Raw genomic sequence first — 20,484 nt, 5'->3', positions numbered from 1 at the left:
CGGGTCGTCCGCCGGATAGTCCGATCGTGTGTATGCGGCATTAGGGTTCATTCACACCATCAGCATAGGGCTGCTTTGCCCAACGCAAGGACAAGGCATTAAGCCTTATGTACTATGGCTTCATTTCACAACTTCCCCAATTTGCTACGTTGGTGCATGCTAAAAAAATAAATAAAAAATTAAGATTTAATTATTAAAAGCATACATTTTTCATAATTCAGTTTGAAGTTGATGAAAACCCTAACTAAATGACATACAATTTATTACCTGCCCTGGCATCCTTTTAACTGGGCTTTTATGCCCAGGGTGGGGAAGGTCAGCCTGGTCAGGTGACTGGAAGCCTGTACTGGAAGCATTAAAGCTCACCTTCTTTACCGCATTGTATGTGGGTGGCAAGAGGTTAAAACATTGTGTGAACACTAATAGTACAGGTACAGGATTGTCCAGCTCCCAGGCAAGGATCCAGAACTGTGCCCCCCTCCACCACTTTTAATATGTGTCGTAGAATGTGTGTACCACCCTGCATTCATTCTTTGCCACCTTGCTTCACTGGGCCCAGGGCAGCTGGGAATCACCCCTCTGTCCACATACAAGCATATTGTGCAGCATCTACGATTTACAGCAAAACATGCCTTCCAGAGGAATGTATGGTAACACATTTAACCGCTTCACCCCTGGAAGATTTTACCCCCTTCCTGACCAGAGCACTTTTTGCGATTCAGCACTGCGTTGCTTCACCTGACAATTGTGCAGTCGTGTGACGTTGCACCCAAACACATTTTTTTCCCCCCACAAATAGAGATTTCTTTTGGTGGTATTTGATCATCTCTGCGGTTTTTGAATTTTGAAAAAAAAAAGCAATATTTTTTACTTTTTGCTATAATAAATATCCCCCAAAAAAACAAATGTTTTCCTCAGTTTAGGTTGATATATATTCTTCTACATATTTTTGGTAAAAAAATAAAATAAATCGCAAAAAGTGTATATTGATTGGTTTGCGCAAAAGTTATAGCGTCTACATAGGGGATAGATTTATGGCATTTTTAGTATAATTTTTTTTTATTAGTAATGGCGGCGAACTGCGATTTTTATTATGACTGCGACATTATGGCAGACACATCGGACACTTTTAACACTATTTTGGGACCATTGTCATTTATACAGCGATCAGTGCTATAAAAATGCACTGATTATTGCAGGCTCGATCTCAACCTGGGGTTTGTGCATCTATTGACACACAAAAATAAAAATACCCTTAAATGAACTTTAGCACACACAAAACACAATATAAGGCCCGGTTTTTTGCTAAAATGTAAAAAGATGATGTCGCGTCGAGTAATTAGATACCAAACATGTCAAAATGTATAAATGTGAACGTCCGTGAAAAAGGCAACAAACTACAATATCTATAATTTTCCATAGGTGACGCTTTAAAAGTCTTTACAGGTTATACATTTAGCATTAAATATGAGCTATGGCACTAGAATTATTGTTCTCACTCCTACATTTGCAGCAATATCTCTCATGTGTGGTGCAATCACCATTAGCATATGTGTGCCGCACCCATGTCCTAAGTTCTGCTTTAAATGTTTTGAACAAAACCTATGTATGGTGTTTAACAAGAATAATAGAAAAGATTTGCTTACAGCATCAAGGCTAAATTAAAAAACAAAAAAACAAACAAAAAAAAGCATATGCAGCACATCTATGCAATACACATTTCTTTGTGTTTAAAGAGGAACTGCAGTCGGCTCACATGATTTGTAATAAAAACATCTTTGCCATTCTGAAGCTTCTCTCCAACCACTTTGCATATTATTTTATATATACTGTGATTCTGTACTTGCCAAATATACTGCAGAAATCTCCCTCCACTGAGTCTGGCTGCAGCCATTTTAACTGTGGGCAGGTGAAGCTGCTGCCTGTTCACTTCCTGGATTTACACAGACACACAGAGGCACACCTACAGCTCTGCAGCTCTCATTGGCCCTCTTATGACTCATCCCCCTTCCCTTCCTGGCAAACTCTCAGAAGAGTGAGAGAGAGAGCTGTGCATGATATCATAAGCCTAGGCTAATGACCAGATAAGAAACAGGAAGTGGGCTGTATAAGGAAGTTACTGGCAGAAAAAAAATAATGTTTTACTATCCAAAGTTAAAACAACAAGGGGAGAAGATTTAATAGATGGAAATATGAAAAAATGAATGAAGGTCCGCTTTAAACTCACTTCATTTACAGACCATAGTTCACCCCTTTGATCTAAAAGAACCAAATGATACAGGTTATCGCTTGTTGTCTGATGTCCAGCTGGGGAGATTTGCTTTTCATTTGTAACAGGAAGTGAGAGGAAATGTCCCCAAAGTGAGGATATTCCCTCACCTACTGCTCTCATGACAACACTGGCAGCATCAAACCTGCATTTACACGTGTTTTATATGACATTTCTAAACGCATATAAATGCAGGTAATCATTTTTGGATGGTACCTTTTGAAACTGTGCGTTTACTTATGTGCGGTCAGTTTAGAGCATCATGAGCATCATGTGCTTAACCTGTGGCCCTCCAACTGTTGCAGAACTAGATGTCTCATGAGGCTAGGGTTGCCACCTTTTCTTCAAGTCAAACCCGAACACTTTAGCGGTGCACAGCATTTTTTTTTTTACAGTATAAACTATACATATATTTTGCGATTAAATAACATTTCCAATCATATAAAGTTAATCACAAGAGTCCCCTTTTACAATGGAATCCACAGAGTTCCCTCTTTATATCTGAACTAGCAGAGTTCCGTTACACTCTAAGGGGGGACCCAACAGACTCTGATGTAAGGGAGAACTTTGGGGACTCTGACATAAGGGATGCTCTGGAACCCCTTTTTAAGGGGGTACACTGAGAGCTCTGATGTAAGGAGTGGACTCTGATGTATGGGGGAACACTGTGGCCTCTGGTGTAAATGGGAACTCTGATGTAAGGGGTGCTCTGAGAACTCTGATTCACCTTAGTGTAGACACTCAGAGGCAGGAGAGAGAAAGGGGAAGAAGACTTCAGTCACAGGCAGGGATGGATGGTGAGCTCACTCACCCCTTGGCAGTCAGCACCTCTCATCCAGATGTATCTGCGATTGCTGGACTTCAGATTTCCCACCCCCACTTTCCTTTTCTGAGGCACAAAGCCAGGGATTTGAATGTGGTTAGACACAGAGGGGTAGGGGTGGGAGGAAGAGAAGCAGATCGAGCCCTTTCCCCTCTCCTGTCAGTGGGGGGGTGGCGTGGATTGTTAGTGCTGGCTTTGGGCAGTGTGAAAGATGGTGTAATAGACACCCTCAGCTTAGACAACTGCAGCCAGCAACCCTGCTAGGAAGCCATAGTCTGGTCTGAATAATGTGTCCGGGTTTCAGGTGGTCTAAAACCCGGACACAGGATTCAAAACCCGAACTGTCCGGGGTGAATAAGGACAGGTGGCAACCCTACATGAGGCATTGCAAGGCTGACAGTTACAAGCATGACACCCACAGGCAGAAGCATGATGGGACTTGTAGCCCCGCAACAGCTGGAGGGCCACAGGTTGAGCACCCATTAGAAAAAGTTGCATATTGGGGTTAAGGGCTAGGGTTAAATGTTAGAGGTAATTGTTAGGTTTAGAATGCCAACCCTAACAAATACCGCTAGCCTGATGACTACCGCTAACTCTAAGCCTAGCCCTTATTCCTAACCCTAGCCCTAAACCCTAACGTGCGACTTTGGACACAAAGGTTCCTGCACTATTTTAATGCGACTTTGATGCAACTTGATTGTCAGAAAGTGTAAAGTTTAACCCCATGAACAGAACTGTCATACTTCCCTATTGGCCCCAAAAAAATGCAACATGCCTCAAAAACGCGTGTTCAAAAACCCAAAACGTTCTGAAAAACACAAGTGCATGAGAGTCGCTGTTTACAGCACAGCTCTGGGATATGCTGTTCCTTCAGAGGACATGCAAGGGTGTTGTCACCAGCTGCATCTAAAGTGTGGCATGCATGCGCCTGAAACCCAGAAGCAGGCAGCGATATATAGGTATGTGGCTTTGCCTACAGCGGTCGCCCATGCGCAGTACATTGCAAGCAACTGACCGCCAACTTGGCCCCTGCTACAACTTGAATGTCGTGCGTTTTTGCCATGATTTCAGGAAAGGCCTTTGTAAACTTGAGGTCTATGGACCTCAACTCGTATCAAAGTTAGATCAAAGCAGTACAGGAACTACTTTGAAGTCGGTGTGACTTGAAGTCGCACAGATATGAATGGTACTCATTGGAAATCATGGGGGTACGATATGTCATGCGACTTTGCAGTACCAAGTCACAGGACAAGTCGCACAATTGTGAGGGGCCTTTTAGAAATAAAAGATTTTCTGGCTAAGGTCCCTTTCACACTACAGCGACTTCAAAATAATGTGATTTTGACGCGATTTTACCGCGATTTCAGGGAATGCCTGTGTAATGGACCTCAACTTACATCAAAGTCGGACCAAAGTAGTACAGGGACTACTTTGAAGTCGGTGCAACTTGAAGTTGCACAGATATGAATGGTGCTCATTGGAAATCATGGTGTACGACTTGTGATTTTACAGTCCCAAGTCACATGACCCCCATGATTTCGTACCCCATGATTTCCAATGAGTACCAAGTCCAGGTTTAAATTGAGCTGTGAGAATGAAGTTGAACTCGCAGGATTTGACTCCCGCATGCCAGTCCCAATTTCGGCAGCGATTTCAGACATCTGTGCGGGTTTCTGCACAGATGTCAATGGAAACTGCACCCCGAAATCGCAAAAAGTAGTACAGAAACTAGTTTTTCAAATCGGTGTGGCGTCGCACTGATTAAAATGTTGCCATTGCTGGCAATTGCCGCCGATTTGACATGTGATTTGACATGTCAAATCGCACCAATGAAAACCAGGGCTCATATCTGTGCGACTTTAAGTCGCACCAACTTCAAAGTAGTCCCTGTACTACTTTGCTCCGACGTTAATGCCAGTTGAAGTCCATAGACCTCAAGTATACAAAGATGTTCCCTGAAATTGCTGCAAAATGACGGCAAACCGCTTTTCTTTGTTTTTGTTATACAATTTTGTTTTATCCTTCAATGACGGGCACTGATAAGGCTGCACTAATGGGCACTGATGAGGTGGCACTGATGAGGTGGCACTGATGAGAAGGCACCAATATGTAGAATTGATGGGCACTGATAGGCTACACTGATATGCAGCACTGATAGGCTACACTGATATGTGGCACTGATGAGGAGGTACTGACAGGCATTACAGATGGGGACTGATTGGCACTGAGTGGCGATTTGGATGGGCACTGGCATTGTGGTGGGCACCTCTGATGGGGGCTGCACTGATAATCAATGTGCACACCCCCCCCCCCCCTCTGACAGAGAGAGACACTGATCAGCTTTCCCTGTCGCTGCAAACCGAGGAAAGCCGATTACTGACACTTCCGGGTTTATGTTGTGATCAGCTGTGATTGGTCACAGCTGATCACGTGATAAGGAGCCTCTGTCAGGCTCCATACTATGGTCAGAGATGCGATGTGTCAGACTGACACACCACACCATCAATTGCCGCACTGCGGGAGCTCGCTGGCTTGTTATCCAGCTGGACATTATATGACGCCCGCTCAGGATAAGTGAACCACTTCCCGGCTGTCATTTTGCTATATGCCGGGCGGGAAGTGGTTAAAGAAAAACTCCATTCAAAATTAAAGTGTTACTAAACCCACAACAATAAAATTAGTCTGTATATACAGTAAAGCATGCTTGGTATACTCACTGTGAAACCTAAGGGGTTAATCCTCCACATTGTGCAAAAAGGCTGTTTGTTCCCATCTTCTCTGATCCTCCCCTTCCTCCACTGTCCCCAATCTATCTGCCGATAGTACTGAGCCTTAGGGGCACTCTGCACATGCTCAGTTTGGTAAGTATTGAAAGTTTTCTTTTTTTTCTTAGAAGGGTGCATGTGATCAGCACAGGGCCAATCAGCACTGTCCAGACAGAGGCTCAGGGGTCCTGCAACCTCATAGGACAGTCAGATTAGAATAAAAACTCCTCCTACAAGCTTTAACCAGACACTGATAGAAGTCAGTATACTTCTCTAACTGCTGATAGGAAAAGGTATTTAGCAGTTCATATTTACTAAAATAATTGCATTTCCGTGTTCTGTGTACTGTGGGAGAGCAGATATAGTGAATGTAGGCTCCTGGGTATAGTAACAAAGGATAACAATGACTCACCCATTAAAAGAGGAAATTACAAAATTCTGCTGCAATATTTATGCTCAGGCTAGGTTCACAATAGTGCACATTGGATGAGAGCCGGTTCACATTTCTCGGAGCGGATCGTCAGCGATTGTGCGTCTTTGGCTCCATTTCAGGTGCAAATTCAAGCAAAAATGCTGTGAGCCGCTTTCGATTTACATGTGAACCCAGCCTTAGGCCCCTTTCATACTACCGCGACTTCACTGCGATTTTTGCCACGATTTCAGGGAATGCCTGTGTAACTCACATTGAAGTCAGACCAAGGTCGTGCAGGGACTACTTTGAAGACGGTGCGACTTGAAGTAGGGTTACCACTTTTTCTTCAAGCTAAACCCGAACACTTTAGCAGTGCACAGCAAAAAAATAAAAATAAATATTAGCATACACTATAGGATTGTAACAGACCTGGGACACTTTTGGCAGTCCAAAGAGAATAGTAATGCAGCGTGTATAGTGCCCCCTCACCCTTCTGTCAGGCCCTGTTCCAAGCCACATTCCTGTCTGAATATTGTGTCCGGGTTTCAGGCAGACTGAAACCCAGACACATGATTTAAAACCCAAACTGTCTGGGTGAAACCTGGACAAGTGCTAACCCTAACTTGAAGTCGTACTAATATGAATGTTACCCATTGGAAATGCATGGGGTACGACTTGTCATGCGTCTCTGCAGCCCCAAGATGCAGGACAAGTTGCACAAATGTGAAAGGGGCCTTTTATAAATAATCAATTTTCTGGCTAAGGCCCGTTTTTCACACTACCACAATTTCAAAATCATGCCGCGATTTCAGGGAATGCCTATGTGATGGCCCTCAACTCGCATCAAAGTCGGACCAAAGTAGTACAGAGACTACTTTGCAGTCAGTGCGAGCAGTATATATTTTTTTCTGCCGCTAGATGTCCAGAGTCTCATTATTATTCAACCTTCTTCCTCTGAGCTCAGGTCCTCCCAGTAAAAGAGAAGCAGCACAGTGATGAGCTCACTCTGCTCTCTCCTCCTATCAGCATGCTTCTTATCAGCACACTAGGTGATTCGCTGCCTGAGCTGCTTCTTCATTCCACGCTGTAGCCCTGCTCTAGAGGGAATGCAATAGGCTGATACCAAGTCAAATTCAGATACTTCCAATTGATTTGATGATGTGTTCAGGATTACAGAGCTACAGTCATTTGTATCTTCTATACCTGCCTAGAGTTCAGCTTTATTATACCATTGGAAGCATTAGAACACAATAATTTATACAGAATGTTGTCCAAAAATCAGAAATGCGTCATTTACACGCTCCCTCCTAATTCTCATCTTGGATTACAGAAAAATCAGTCTTTAGTTGTAATGCTCTGCGAGTGATTGGATGAGTAGTTTAGTAAAATGTGCTGGGCAAGGCTGACACCACTTAGTCCACAAAGATGCTGCATGTTGTCAGCCCGTGATAGGAAATTAAGAGCTGAGTATATTTCTGGCAGACAACTAAGTATATTTTCTATACTTGCAGGATCTTCAAAGTGATTTAAAGAGGACCTTAAAAAAAAAAAAAGAAACGTCGGACAAATGATTATGAACAATGCTCAACACTGAGATAAAAAGAAACATTGGCAAGGGTCTCCATCCAAAAACAAAGTGCCGCTTCACACTGATGCTAGTCTGTTGCAAATTTGATGCGTTACAAAAAGCCTAGTCTACAGTGGTGTAACTAGAACCTTCAGGGCCCCGATGCAAGAAACCATGAAGGGCCCCCCTGAACCCCAGCCAGCCAGACGTCGGACTGAGCGGCAAAGCATGGAGCTGGAGAGGGGTACTCCGAGGAGCCAGCCGAGGACACAGGTCATGCAGGGAATGCACAACTAAGGAGCAGCCAGTGCGATAGTCGAGCATGGAGCTCTGCTAGTCACCCTCCATCTCCAGCCACCCGTGTGCATGGTGCACTGGCACCCCTAGCTGCCTATGCTGCTGCCGGCCATATGTAGAGGGGGCTGCATGTGCCCCCTGCAGCACAGGGCCCAGTTGCGGTCGCGACTGCTGCACCCCCTATAGTTACGCCCCTGCTAGTCTAGCATGTCATCTAGAAACACATTGTGTTCAGTGATGGTCGTTCACATCTATGCATTGTGATTGCGATGTTGTGATTGCGATGCGGCAACAAAAAGGGTCCTGTGTGAGTTTACTGCTTTGCGGTGTGATTTTCCTCTCCATAGACATCAATGGAAACCACACTGAAATTGCATCTTGTGTTCAGATGTGTGCGAATACTTCTTTTTCTGCGTAGATTTTTACATATCCTAACCCCCCCCCCCCCCCCTCGCAGAAATTGCAGCTGCGCCCAATCCCATCTGAAATTCATTTACTTCTTCAACCTCAGAAGGTTTACCCCCCCTTCATGACCAGGCCATTTTTCTGCGATACGGCACTACGTAATTTTTAGACCCCTTTCACACTGCCGCGCCCATAGCGTCGGCGGTAAAACACCTATTTTTAGCGATGTTTTACCGTCGGAATTGCAGCACATTTCGGCCGCTAGCAGGGTGCTTTTAAGGGTTAAAATCGCCCGCAGTACACCGCAATAGCAATTGATTTAAATGGGGAGCCGTGCTCCTTCTCCGCTCCAAAGAAATTGCTGGCAGGACTTTTCCTGATGCCCTGCTAGCGCAACGCTCCAGTGTGAAAGCCCTCAGGCTTTCACACTGGAGACAAAGGAGCAGCAGTTGTAGGGCGGATTGCAGGCGCTATTTCTAATGCTATAGCGCCTGCAAAACGCCCTCGGTGTAAAAGGGGTCTTACTGATAGTTGCGAGGTCATGCAACGCTGTACCCAAATAAAATTGATAACATTTTTTCCACACAAATAGAGCTTTCTTTTGGTGGTATTTGATCACCTCTGTGGTTTTTATTTTTTGCGCTATAAACAAAAAAAGACCGACAATTTTGAAAAGAAAACAATATTTTTTTACTTTCTGCCATAAAACAAATCCAAAAAAAAAAAAATCAAAAAAAAAAAATCAAACTGCATCAATTTAGGCCAATATGTATTCTGCTACATGTTTTTGGTAAAAAAAAATCTCCCAATAAGTGTATATTGATTGGTTTGCACAAAGGTTATCGCATCTACAAACTATGGAATATTTTTATTATTTATTTTATTACTAGTAATGGTGGTGATCAGTTATTTTTAGCAGTACTGCGACATTGCAGCGGACAAGTCAGACACTAAGTGACACTTTTTTGGGGACCAGTGATACCAATACAGTGATCAGTGCTAAAAAATTTGCACTGACACTGTACTAATGACACTGGCTGTGGAAGGGGTTAACATCAGCGGTGATCAAATGGTTAAGTGTGTCCCTAGACAGTGCTAACTGTGTGGGGGAGGTGCTTTGGCTGGGGGAAGACAGAGATCAGTGTTCCTGCTTAGCAGAAACACAAGGTCTCCATCTTCCACTCTGACAGAACGGCGATCTGCCTGGTTTACATAGACAGACTGCTGTTCTATCTCCCTCGGAAACAATTGGTGGGACCTGCTGATTGGCTCCTTCTGTGTCCATGTGTTTCTTCAGGTTGTTTTTTTTTTGGGGGGGGTGGCAAACAACCACCCCCCCTGTTGGTCGGTCAGTCTGTGGCGCTCCCCCTCCCTCCTCCCTGGCACCTACTCCATGTAGATGGTGGCTGGGTTGCGGGCTCCTACGGCCGAGTTGCGGGCTCCTACAGCCAGGTTGTGGGATCCTACGACCAGGTTGCGGGCTCCTACGGCTGGGTTGCGGGCTCCTACGGCTGGGTTGCGTGCTCCTACAGCCAGGTTGTGGGCTCCTATGGCCAGGTTGCGGACTCCTACAGCCGGATTGCGGGCTCCTACAGCCAGGTTGTGGGCTCCTACGGCCGGGTTGCGGGCTCCTACTCTTGGGTTGCGGGCTCCTACGGCTGGGTTGTGGGTTCCTATTGGTAGGTTGCAGGCTCCTATTGATAGGTTAAGGGCAGTGGTTTCTGTGTCCTCTTCTGTTCAGCAGACATCGGGCGGGTTGCGGTTCCTGTGTCCTCTATTCCTCAGCAGACAGCGGGTGGGTTGCGTCTCCTATGTCCTCTCTTCCTCGGCTTTGGCTTCCACTGTGCGGCGCCTCCCTCCTCCTAGGCGTACAATAGGATCACCTGTCCTTTCAGCCAATCATGTGACGGGTCTCCGGACCCACTTCCTGATTGGCTGGGAGGAGGATCAGTGTGGCGATAGTGAATATTAATTCGCTATTGTCACACAACTCAGTGTGCATCCCGAGACCACCCTTTTATAGCATCTGGCTCTAATCACGTGTAGCGGGGTCTCTTTAAGGACTATAAAACTACTGTTCCCAGAACCCCGCTGGTTCCCAGGATGTTTGGAGTTATGCCCCAGAGACTCATGGGGGAGGACATATAAGGAGGGGGAGAGGCCTAGTTCGCTTTTTTTTTGGACACCCCCCACCCTCTCCTAGCAAGAGGAGGTCTGTGCTGAACTGCTGGAGGCACAAGGCCTGAAGCCTGGGCCTTGTGCTCTTTTCCAAAGAGCCCTCTGCCAGCCTAGCTGCACCTGAGAGACATTTTCTCATCCTTGCTGCAGTACACCAGAAGGATTGAAGACTCGGAGGTCGGTGGATTCCTGTTCCTAGACGAATCGGCGGAGGAAACGGACTTGGACTTTTCCGGGTGGTGAGAGCTGTTTAAAGACAGATACTTTATCTTTATTATTCGCTTGGATTACAAAGTTGTTCTTCAAGTGCACCACCGAAAGATTGCCTGACTGCATAGGTAGATAGTGCTGGGTGTTAGTTTACCCATGCGGGGAAGTAGCTGAAAAAGGGCAGCGCTAGAGTTGCATAGCAATACTTTATTATGCTGATTACTCTGTTTATCTTTATTACTGGTTACTGCAGGGACCTGCTTATGTGTTGCAAACCAAATGTTCGATTCATGTTATTCCTTTTATAAAAACAACAAGTAAAGTGAGTTATATACCTTCAAAGATTGTCTATGAGCTTGAGTTATCCACCCGCGCACACACACATATTTAGAATATAAGCGATATAATGTGTATTGCTAGATACTAACTGTGCCAGAGTGGGTAGAGCAGATTGCCGGGGGGGGGGTTGGCGGAGCTGTGCTCAGGGCCCAAACCAAACTTGCGGCCCTCTTAAGTGAGGGTATCGCTATACGTGGGGGCTCGTAAATCCGGGATTTCTGAGACAGCGGTGAACACGCCAGAGGTACCGGCATGGACCCACAGGGAGTCAGAGCGTGGTGTGAAGCAGCTAAGGCCGACCCAAGTCAGTCAGTGGTCATTAGCCTCCCAGGGGAGAAATGGTCGACTGAGACCGTAGAGGAGTTAATGAAGTCAGTGTCCCCAGACCATGAACCATGGGTGATGGAGATAAAATCAGACCCAGACATCTCATATCAGTACGCGCTAGTGGAATACTGGGATGGGATGCCGGAGGCTTGCAAGCGCAACTGTGTATGGACACAAGACAACAGATCCTATAGGTTGGCGCACGCAACAAAGGAGGAGCCATCGCCAACGGGATCACCGCAGGCTGCGGCCCGTACCTCACCCGAGAGTCTCAGATCAGCACCGGCCACCCTTAGCGCAGAACTGTGTGCTGTCCTGGGGGAGATTGTGGCCCAGTGCAAGAAGGATCCCACAGATTACCCGATGTCGGGGTACAGAAAACTCCGGATGTTTTCAGGGAGGAAACCTGTACCTTCGGAAGAAGAGGGATTTGAAGAGTGGTTAGATAGCGCAACTCAGGCACTAGAGGAATGGGAAGTTCCAGAGCGCAGAAAGAAGCAGAGGATTGTGGAAAGTCTAAAGGGGCCTGCTCTAGAGGCCTTACGCAACCTGAAGATGAGCAAGACAGACTGTAATGCGCAGGAGTACCTAGATGTATTACAGAATGTGTTTGGTGGGACAGAGAAAATCTCTGAGCTTGCTTATCAGTTAGAGCATTGCTACCAGAAGAAAGGTGAAAAACTATCAGACTACATGGGACGTTTAGATAAAATCCTGCATAGGATGATCCTAAGGAAGGGGATCAGCCCAGGGAAAGTAGATGAGGCCCGTGCTCAACAGGTACTGAGGGGATCTCAACCCATGGATCCTATTGCATGGACACTGCGTGCCCGACAGGATGGGAAGAATCTGGAGTACACTGACCTCATCCAAATGATCAGAGAGGAAGAGGCCCTACTGGAAGAGAAAAGGGAAGAACATCTCACCGAGCCCGTCAAACAACCGGTAGCAATAGTTACACCGGCCATGACTCCCGCTAGAGATAAGGAGGTGGACACTTTGAAGTTACAAATGTCCCAGGTGATGGAGATGTTGACTGCTATGATGGCGAAAGGTCAAGGGGGAGCCGAGAAACCAAGTCCTAGGAAGGAGTTTTTTCCAGATACACCAACACCAAGCCCCACTTGAGACCGAGAAAAGATGCTATGCTACAACTGCGGGGGCAGTGGCCACTTCGCCAGTAGATGTTCCAGTCCCAAGAAGAAGAAGATAGATAACCGCCAGCCGACGGGAAACTCCAGAGGGCCCCGGTGAGGGAGTCAACCAGGTGCCCATGCCTTTCAGTGAACTCCAAACTGAATAGAAGGAAGAGAAAGAGAGAAAACCAGACCCCTCAGAAGGAATGTCTACAAATAAGAAACAATAACATCCCTCAGCGGGTTTGTACTCCCATTAGTGTAGGGAGGGTCAATGCATACCAGGCTCGAAAAAGAATAAAGTCAAAAATCAACTGGATGAAGACAGGTCCCCAGAAGAGGGTGGCCTCAACCCGGCCCTACCCAGAAGAATTGGTCGGCCCGTCCCCCACTGTCTCCATCCAGGTGGAAGGAGTCTACACGAAGGCCCTCCTGGACACTGGAGCTCAAGTGACTTTGTTGTACAGAGACTTCTATGATAGGCACTTGAGCCATTTGCCTATACAGAAGATAGAAGAGTTGGAGATATGGGGCCTGGGAGCTCAGAGTTTACCCTACGATGGTTACCTGCCCATAAAGCTGACCTTCGATCCATCTGTGGCTGGGAAAACAGAGGTGTTTGACACCCTGGCAGTTGTGTGTCCTAGACCGCCCGCGACCAGCAAGATGTCCCTCATCATAGGGACCAATACGGATCTGGTGCGAAGACTTCTGACCCCTCTAGTGAAGACGAGAAACCATCAAGATCCCAATATCCATCCCATGCTGAAGACAGCCTACCAACGGTTGGTCCTAGAGCAGAAGACCCCAGGAGAGGGGATAGGGAAGGTGTGGAGACTTGGGAGAGAAGGAGTGGTGCTGCAGCCCGGAGAGGTAGCCTGCCTCAGGGCCACGGTGAAGCTTACCTGGGAGCAGCCTGGCCCCTTTGTCATGCTGGAATCCGATCCAAGGGAGGACCACTCAGGCCTGGAAGTAAAACCGGAAGTGATTCCAATCAAGGCCCTGAAGAAGGCTCGAGGAAGAGTCCCAGTGAGTGTGAGAAACCCTACGGAGAGACCCATAGAGATCAATGCCAGGATGCTGTTGGGGCAGGTGAGTCCTGCGGCCCCAGTCAGCTGGTCAGAAGTAAAAGGAACGGGTGAAGGAGGAGATGTTTGGGAAAAACTTTCCATGGAGAACCCGGACCTACCTGGAGCCTGGAAGGAGAGAGCCAAGGCCCAGCTGACTAGATGGGAGAGGATTTTCTCAAAGGATGAGTTTGATGTGGGATGTGCCAGGAGTGCCACCCACCGAATCCGCCTCCAAGAAGACAAACCCTTCAGGGAAAGGGTTAGGCGGGTCCCTCTAGCTGATCTGGAGGATCTGAGAGAGCAGCTTGCGGAGTTGAAGAAGACTGGTGTGATTCGGGAGTCTAGAAGTCCCTATGCCTCCCCCATAGTGGTGGTCAGGAAAAAGAATGGGTCGTTGAGGCTTTGTATCGACTACAGGACTCTCAACAGGAGGACCATCCCTGACCAGTATACCACACCGAGAATAGAGGATGCCCTACAGAGTTTGTCTGGTGCCAAGTGGTTCAGTGTAATGGACCTCAAGAGTGGGTACTACCAAATCCCCATGCACCAGGAAGACCGAGAGAAGACAGCTTTCATAACCCCAGTGGGATTCTTTGAATTCAACAGAATGCCTCAGGGCCTGTCTGGAGCCCCTGCTACCTTTTAAGGCCTCATGGAGAAGACCGTTGGAGACATGAACCTCGTAGAAGTCCTTGTGTACTTGGACGATGTCATTGTCTTCGGGAAGACTTTGGAAGAACATGAGGCCAGGTTGGAGAAGGTGTTGAGAAGACTCAGCGAAGAGGGACTCAAGCTTTCTCCCGAGAAGTGCCGGTTTTACCAATCCTCAGTGAACTATCTGGGACACATAGTGTCTGAAAAGGGAGTGGCTACAGACCCTGAGAAGTTGGAGGCAGTTACCTCTTGGCCAAGACCGACAACAGTCACAGAGCTCAGATCTTTCCTGGGGTTCTGCTCCTATTATAGAAGATTTGTGGATGGGTTTTCCCGGATTGCCAAGCCACTAAAGGAGAAGAGGATGGCTTGGGACCTAGGAGGGCCGGTGATTCGGTTCAAAATCAGTGGAACCCAAGGTGTGAAGAGGCTTTCCGAACCTTGAAGAGGAGCCTTACCACGGCCCCAGTCCTGGCCTATGCCGACCCCACCAGACCATATGAGCTACATGTCGATGCCAGTCATGAGGGCCTAGGCGAAGTGCTCTATCAAGAGTATGAAGAGCAGCTGCGACCAGTGGCCTATGTGAGCCGGAGCCTGACTCCCTCGGAGAAGAACTACCCCACTCATAAATTGGAGTTCTTGGCCCTCAAATGGGCAGTAGTAGACAAACTGAAGGACTATCTCTATGGGGCGGAGTTTACCGTAAAGACAGATAACAATCCTCTGACCTACCTCTTCACTACTGCAAAGTTAGATGCAACTGGACACAGATGGTTGGCTGCATTATCCGGATTCAACTTCAGTCTAAAGTACAGACCAGGGGCTGGAAATAGGGATGCAGATGCCCTGTCCCGAAGATCTCATGTCATGGTCAATGACTGGGAAGACTGGACCGAGGTAGCACCGGAAGGAGTGCGAGCACTCTGTCAGGGTGCTGAGTTTCAAGCAAGAGGGGGCTCCAGAGCAGAGGAGATAGGAGTCACCACAGTGGGAGTCCCTCAACCCTACTGTGGGGTAACTCAACTAGCAGAGGAACTCCTGCCAAAGCTGTCCAGAAAGGAGCTGAGCTATGACCAATTGGAAGACCCCATGGGGAGATTGGTCCTTGAAGCTTTGGAGAACGAGAATCCAGAGGGACTTCGACATCACCCTTCCAAGGAGGCTCGCCTGCTGAGGAAAGAGTTGGATAAGCTACAAGTACATCAGGGAGTGGTCTACCGAAGGGGCCCCTCTGATAACTCAGAAGATAAGTGGCAGTTGTTTCTCCCAGAGAAGCACAGAGAGACGGTACTAATTGCCTTACATGACCAGCATGGCCATCTAGGGGCGGAGAGAACTTTCCAGCTTGTCAGAAGCCGGTTCTATTGGCCCTGTATGAGGGCAGAAGTGGAGGAATATTGCCATTCTTGTGCACGATGCATCCAGAGGAAGACTCTACCCCATCAAGCTGCCCCAATGGGCCACCTACAGAGTCAGGGTCCAATGGATCTGGTGTGCATTGACTTTCTCTGCCTCAAACCCGATTTGAGTGGATTGGGAAATGTTCTGGTGGTAACCGATCATTTCACCCGTTATGCCCAGGCTTTCCCCACCAAAGACCAAAAGGCCTCCACTGTGGCCAAGGTGCTCATGGAAAAATACTTTGTCCACTATGGATTACCACAGAGAATCCACTCAGACCAAGGAGGGGACTTTGAGAGTCGTCTGATCCGGAACATACTGGACTCATTGGGAGTAGAGAAGACCAGGACTACACCTTATCATCCACAAGGAGATGCCCAACCTGAGAGGTTTAATCGGACCTTACTAAACATGCTTGGAACTCTAGAGACAGAGAAGAAGCAACACTGGAGCCAACACATATCAGCTTTGGTGCACGCTTACAACTGCACCACAATCTGCCTGGTTTACATAGACAGACTGCTGTTCTATCTCCCTCGGAAACAATTGGTGGGACCTGCTGATTGGCTCCTTCTGTGTCCATGTGTTTCTTCAGGTTGTTTTTTTTTTGGGGGGGGGTGGCAAACAACCACCCCCCCTGTTGGTCGGTCAGTCTGTGGCGCTCCCCCTCCCTCCTCCCTGGCACCTACTCCATGTAGATGGTGGCTGGGTTGCGGGCTCCTACGGCCGAGTTGCGGGCTCCTACAGCCAGATTGTGGGATCCTACGGCCAGGTTGCGGGCTCCTACGGCTGGGTTGCGGGCTCCTACGGCTGGGTTGCGTGCTCCTACAGCCAGGTTGTAGGCTCCTATGGCCAGGTTGCGGACTCCTACAGCCGGATTGCGGGCTCCTACAGCCAGGTTGTGGGTTCCTACGGCCGGGTTGCGGGCTCCTACTCTTGGGTTGCGGGCTCCTACGGCTGGGTTGTGGGTTCCTATTGGCAGGTTGCAGGCTCCTATTGGTAGGTTAAGGGCAGTGGTTTCTGTGTCCTCTTCTGTTCAGCAGACATCGGGCGGGTTGCGGTTCCTGTGTCCTCTATTCCTCAGCAGACAGCGGGTGGGTTGCGTCTCCTATGTCCTCTCTTCCTCGGCTTTGGCTTCCACTGTGCGGCGCCTCCCTCCTCCTAGGCGTACAATAGGATCACCTGTCCTTTCAGCCAATCATGTGACGGATCTCCGGACCCACTTCCTGATTGGCTGGGAGGAGGATCAGTGTGGCGATAGTGAATATTAATTCGCTATTGTCACACAACTCAGTGTGCATCCCGAGACCACCCTTTTATAGCATCTGGCTCTAATCACGTGTAGCGGGGTCTCTTTAAGGACTATAAAACTACTGTTCCCAGAACCCCGCTGGTTCCCAGGATGTTTGGAGTTATGCCCCAGAGACTCATGGGGGAGGACATATAAGGAGGGGGAGAGGCCTAGTTCGCTTTTTTTTTGGACACCCCCCCCCTCTCCTAGCAAGAGGAGGTCTGTGCTGAACTGCTGGAGGCACAAGGCCTGAAGCCTGGGCCTTGTGCTCTTTTCCAAAGAGCCCTCTGCCAGCCTAGCTGCACCTGAGAGACATTTTCTCATCCTTGCTGCAGTACACCAGAAGGATTGAAGACTCGGAGGTTGGTGGATTCCTGTTCCTAGACGAATCGGCGGAGGAAACGGACTTGGACTTGTCCGGGTGGTGAGAGCTGTTTAAAGACAGATACTTTATCTTTATTATTCGTTTGGATTACGAAGTTGTTCTTCAAGTGCACCACCGAAAGATTGCTAGCGAATATTGTTTCACTGGACTTCCATCTAGATCAGTCAGGCCTGACTGCATAGGTAGATGGGTGTTAGTTTACCCATGCGGGGAAGTAGCTGAAAAAGGGCAGCGCTAGAGTTGCATAGCAATACTTTATTATGCTGATTACTCTGTTTATCTTTATTACTGGTTACTGCAGGGACCTGCTTATGTGTTGCAAACCAAATGTTCGATTCATGTTATTCCTTTTATAAAAACAACAAGTAAAGTCAGTTATATACTTTCAAAGATTGTCTATGAGCTTGAGTTATCCACCCACGCACACACACATATTTAGAGTATAAGCGATTTAATGTGTATTGCTAGATACTAACTGTGCCAGAGTGGGTAGAGCAGATTGCCGGGGGGGGGGGGGGGGGGTTGGTGGAGCTGTGCTCAGGGCCCAAACCAAACTTGCGGCCCTCTTTAGTGAGGGTATCGCTATACACGTGCTTCAAAAAAACACCCCACCACTGGAATCTATGCTTCTGGCATCCTGTATGTAGGTCAGCGGGCTGGACACATGGATAGGGGAGGGCGAGGCCTGAGCGCCCCTAATGGCCAGGCCATCGCTGACGTTACATAGGTATGTGATTTTGCGCTAAAGGGCTGCCCTGCCGCAGTGTGTGTGGGGTGGTCCAGAAGCGGTTAAAATCGCATGACAATTGCACTGTCTTTAGCAGAAATCGCACTGAACTCCAGGAAAATCTGCATAAGAATCACACTAATTTGCATCACATAAGTGTGAACCCAGACGAAAAGAAGAAAAAAAGTGTAGGTTATTCATAAACTTTAATAGCAAAAAAATAATAATACAATATAAACAGTGGTGAATGCACACTTTGACCCTCCTGGTTTGGAATGGCAGTGAAGTGGCAAGGCTGGCAGATCATCGGAGGGTGTCAGTGGTCACCATAGTGATGTGTGCAGGCTGGCACTCTCCCCACTCCTCTTGCACAGATTCTTCTCTGTCCTGCCTGCTGGGGGAGTGACTTGTGTCAGTACAGACTGTCCTGGGGCTGCTGTGATCATTGCCTGCAGACTGCTGACAGACACACAATGCCTCCTGCTCTGGGCTGGGAGTCTGCTCTCACCATACACATCCTCATACTGCTGCCTTTGTTAGGACAGGTACAGTCCCTGACAAGGACCTTCTACATTGGCATTAGGGAGGAGGAGTGGGATTTTGCTCCCTCTGGGAAGAATCTCATCACCGGACAGGACATATCCCAGGACAAGTAAGTGCCATGTGTGAAAGCCATCTGTCACCATGGGGGGCTAGGGGGACATCACTGGTATTGGATTACATCTATGCACACAGCAAACAAAGGTATGAGAGCTATGTGATGGCACGAGTGATATGTGATGGCATGAGCACTATGTGATGGCATGAGTGCTATGTGATGGTATGAGCGCTATGTGATGGTACGAGCGCTATGTGATGATACGAGCGATATGTGATCGCTATGTGATGGCATGAGCGCTATGTGATGGCATGGGCGCTATGTAATGGTATGAGCGCTATGTGATGGTACGAGCGCTATGTGATGGTACGAGCGCTATGTGATGGTACGAGCGCTATGTGATGGTACGAGCGCTATGTGATGGCATGAGCTCTTTGTGATGGCATGAGCGCTTTGTGATGGCATGAACGCTTTGTGATGGCATGAGCGCTATGTCATGGTATGAGCGCTATGTGATGGTACGCGAGCGCTATGTGATGGAATGTGCACTATGTAATGGCATGAGTGCTTTGTAATGGCATAAGCGCTATGTAATGGCATGAGCGCCATGTGATGGTACAAGCACTATGTGATCGTTATGTGATGGTACGAGCGCTATGTGATGGCATGAGCGCTATGTTATGGTACCAATGCTATGTGATGGCATGAGAGCTATGTGATGGTACAAACGCTATGTGATGGCATGAGAGCTATGTGATGGTACAAACACTATGTGATGGCATGAGCGCTATGTGATCGCATGAGAGCTATGTGATGTACGAGCGATCTGTGATGGTATGGGCGTTATGTGATGGCATGAGAGCTATGTGATGTACGAGCGATATGTGATGGTATGGGCGTTATGTCATGGCATGAGAGCTATGTGATGGCATGAGAGCTATGTGATGGTACAAGCGCTATGTGATGGCATGAGCGCTATGTGATGGCAGGAGAGCTATGTGATGATACGGGCACTATGTGATGGTACGGGCCCTATGTGATGGTATGGGCGCTATGTGATGGAATGAGCTTTATGTGATGGCATGAGAGCTATGTGATGGTACAAGCGCTATGTGATGGCACGAGCACTATGTGACGGTATGAGCGCTATGTGATGGTATGGGGCGCTATGTGATGGCATGAGAGCTATGTGATGGTACAAGTGCTAGGTGATGGAATGAGCGCTATGTGATGGTATGAGCGATATGTGATGGTCTGGGCGCTATGTGATGGCATGAGAGCTATGTGATGGTACAAGTGCTAGGTGATGGCATGAGCGCTATGTGATGGTATGAGCGATATGTGATCGTATGGGCGCTATGTGATGGCATGAGAGCTATGTGATGGTACAAGCGCTAGGTGATGGCATGAGCGCTATGTGATGGCATGAGCGCTATGTGATGGTACGAGCTCTATGTGATGGTATGGGTGCTATGTGATGGCATGAGAGCTATGTGATGGTACAAGCGCTATGTGATGGCATGAGTGCTATGTGATGGTACAAGCTCTATGTGATGGTATGGGTGCTATGTGATGGCATGAGAGCTATGTGATGGTACAAGCGCTATGTGATGGCATGAGCGCT

General features: G+C 47.8%; 1 protein-coding gene across 1 annotated transcript in view; it reads left to right on the top strand.

Annotated features, from left to right (window-relative positions):
• Nucleotides 1-18,697: 18,697 nt before the first annotated feature.
• LOC143986570 (ferroxidase HEPHL1-like) overlaps nt 18,698-20,484 on the top strand; it is a 172,938-nt gene continuing 171,151 nt past the window's right edge. The window contains exon 1 of the mRNA XM_077484971.1: nt 18,698-18,914. Within this exon, the coding sequence (XP_077341097.1) occupies nt 18,736-18,914 (179 nt within the window). The 5' untranslated portion in view covers nt 18,698-18,735. The remainder of the gene's footprint in view (nt 18,915-20,484) is intronic.

Source organism: Lithobates pipiens, unplaced genomic scaffold, assembly GCF_037356315.1.
Source record: "Lithobates pipiens isolate NorthernLeopardFrog02 unplaced genomic scaffold, aLitPip1_a1.2 Scaffold_17, whole genome shotgun sequence".
In the NCBI taxonomy this organism is placed as follows: domain Eukaryota; kingdom Metazoa; phylum Chordata; class Amphibia; order Anura; family Ranidae; genus Lithobates; species Lithobates pipiens.
The sequence above is the reverse complement of the archived record's forward strand: the minus strand, read 5'-3'. Positions and strand labels throughout refer to the sequence as shown.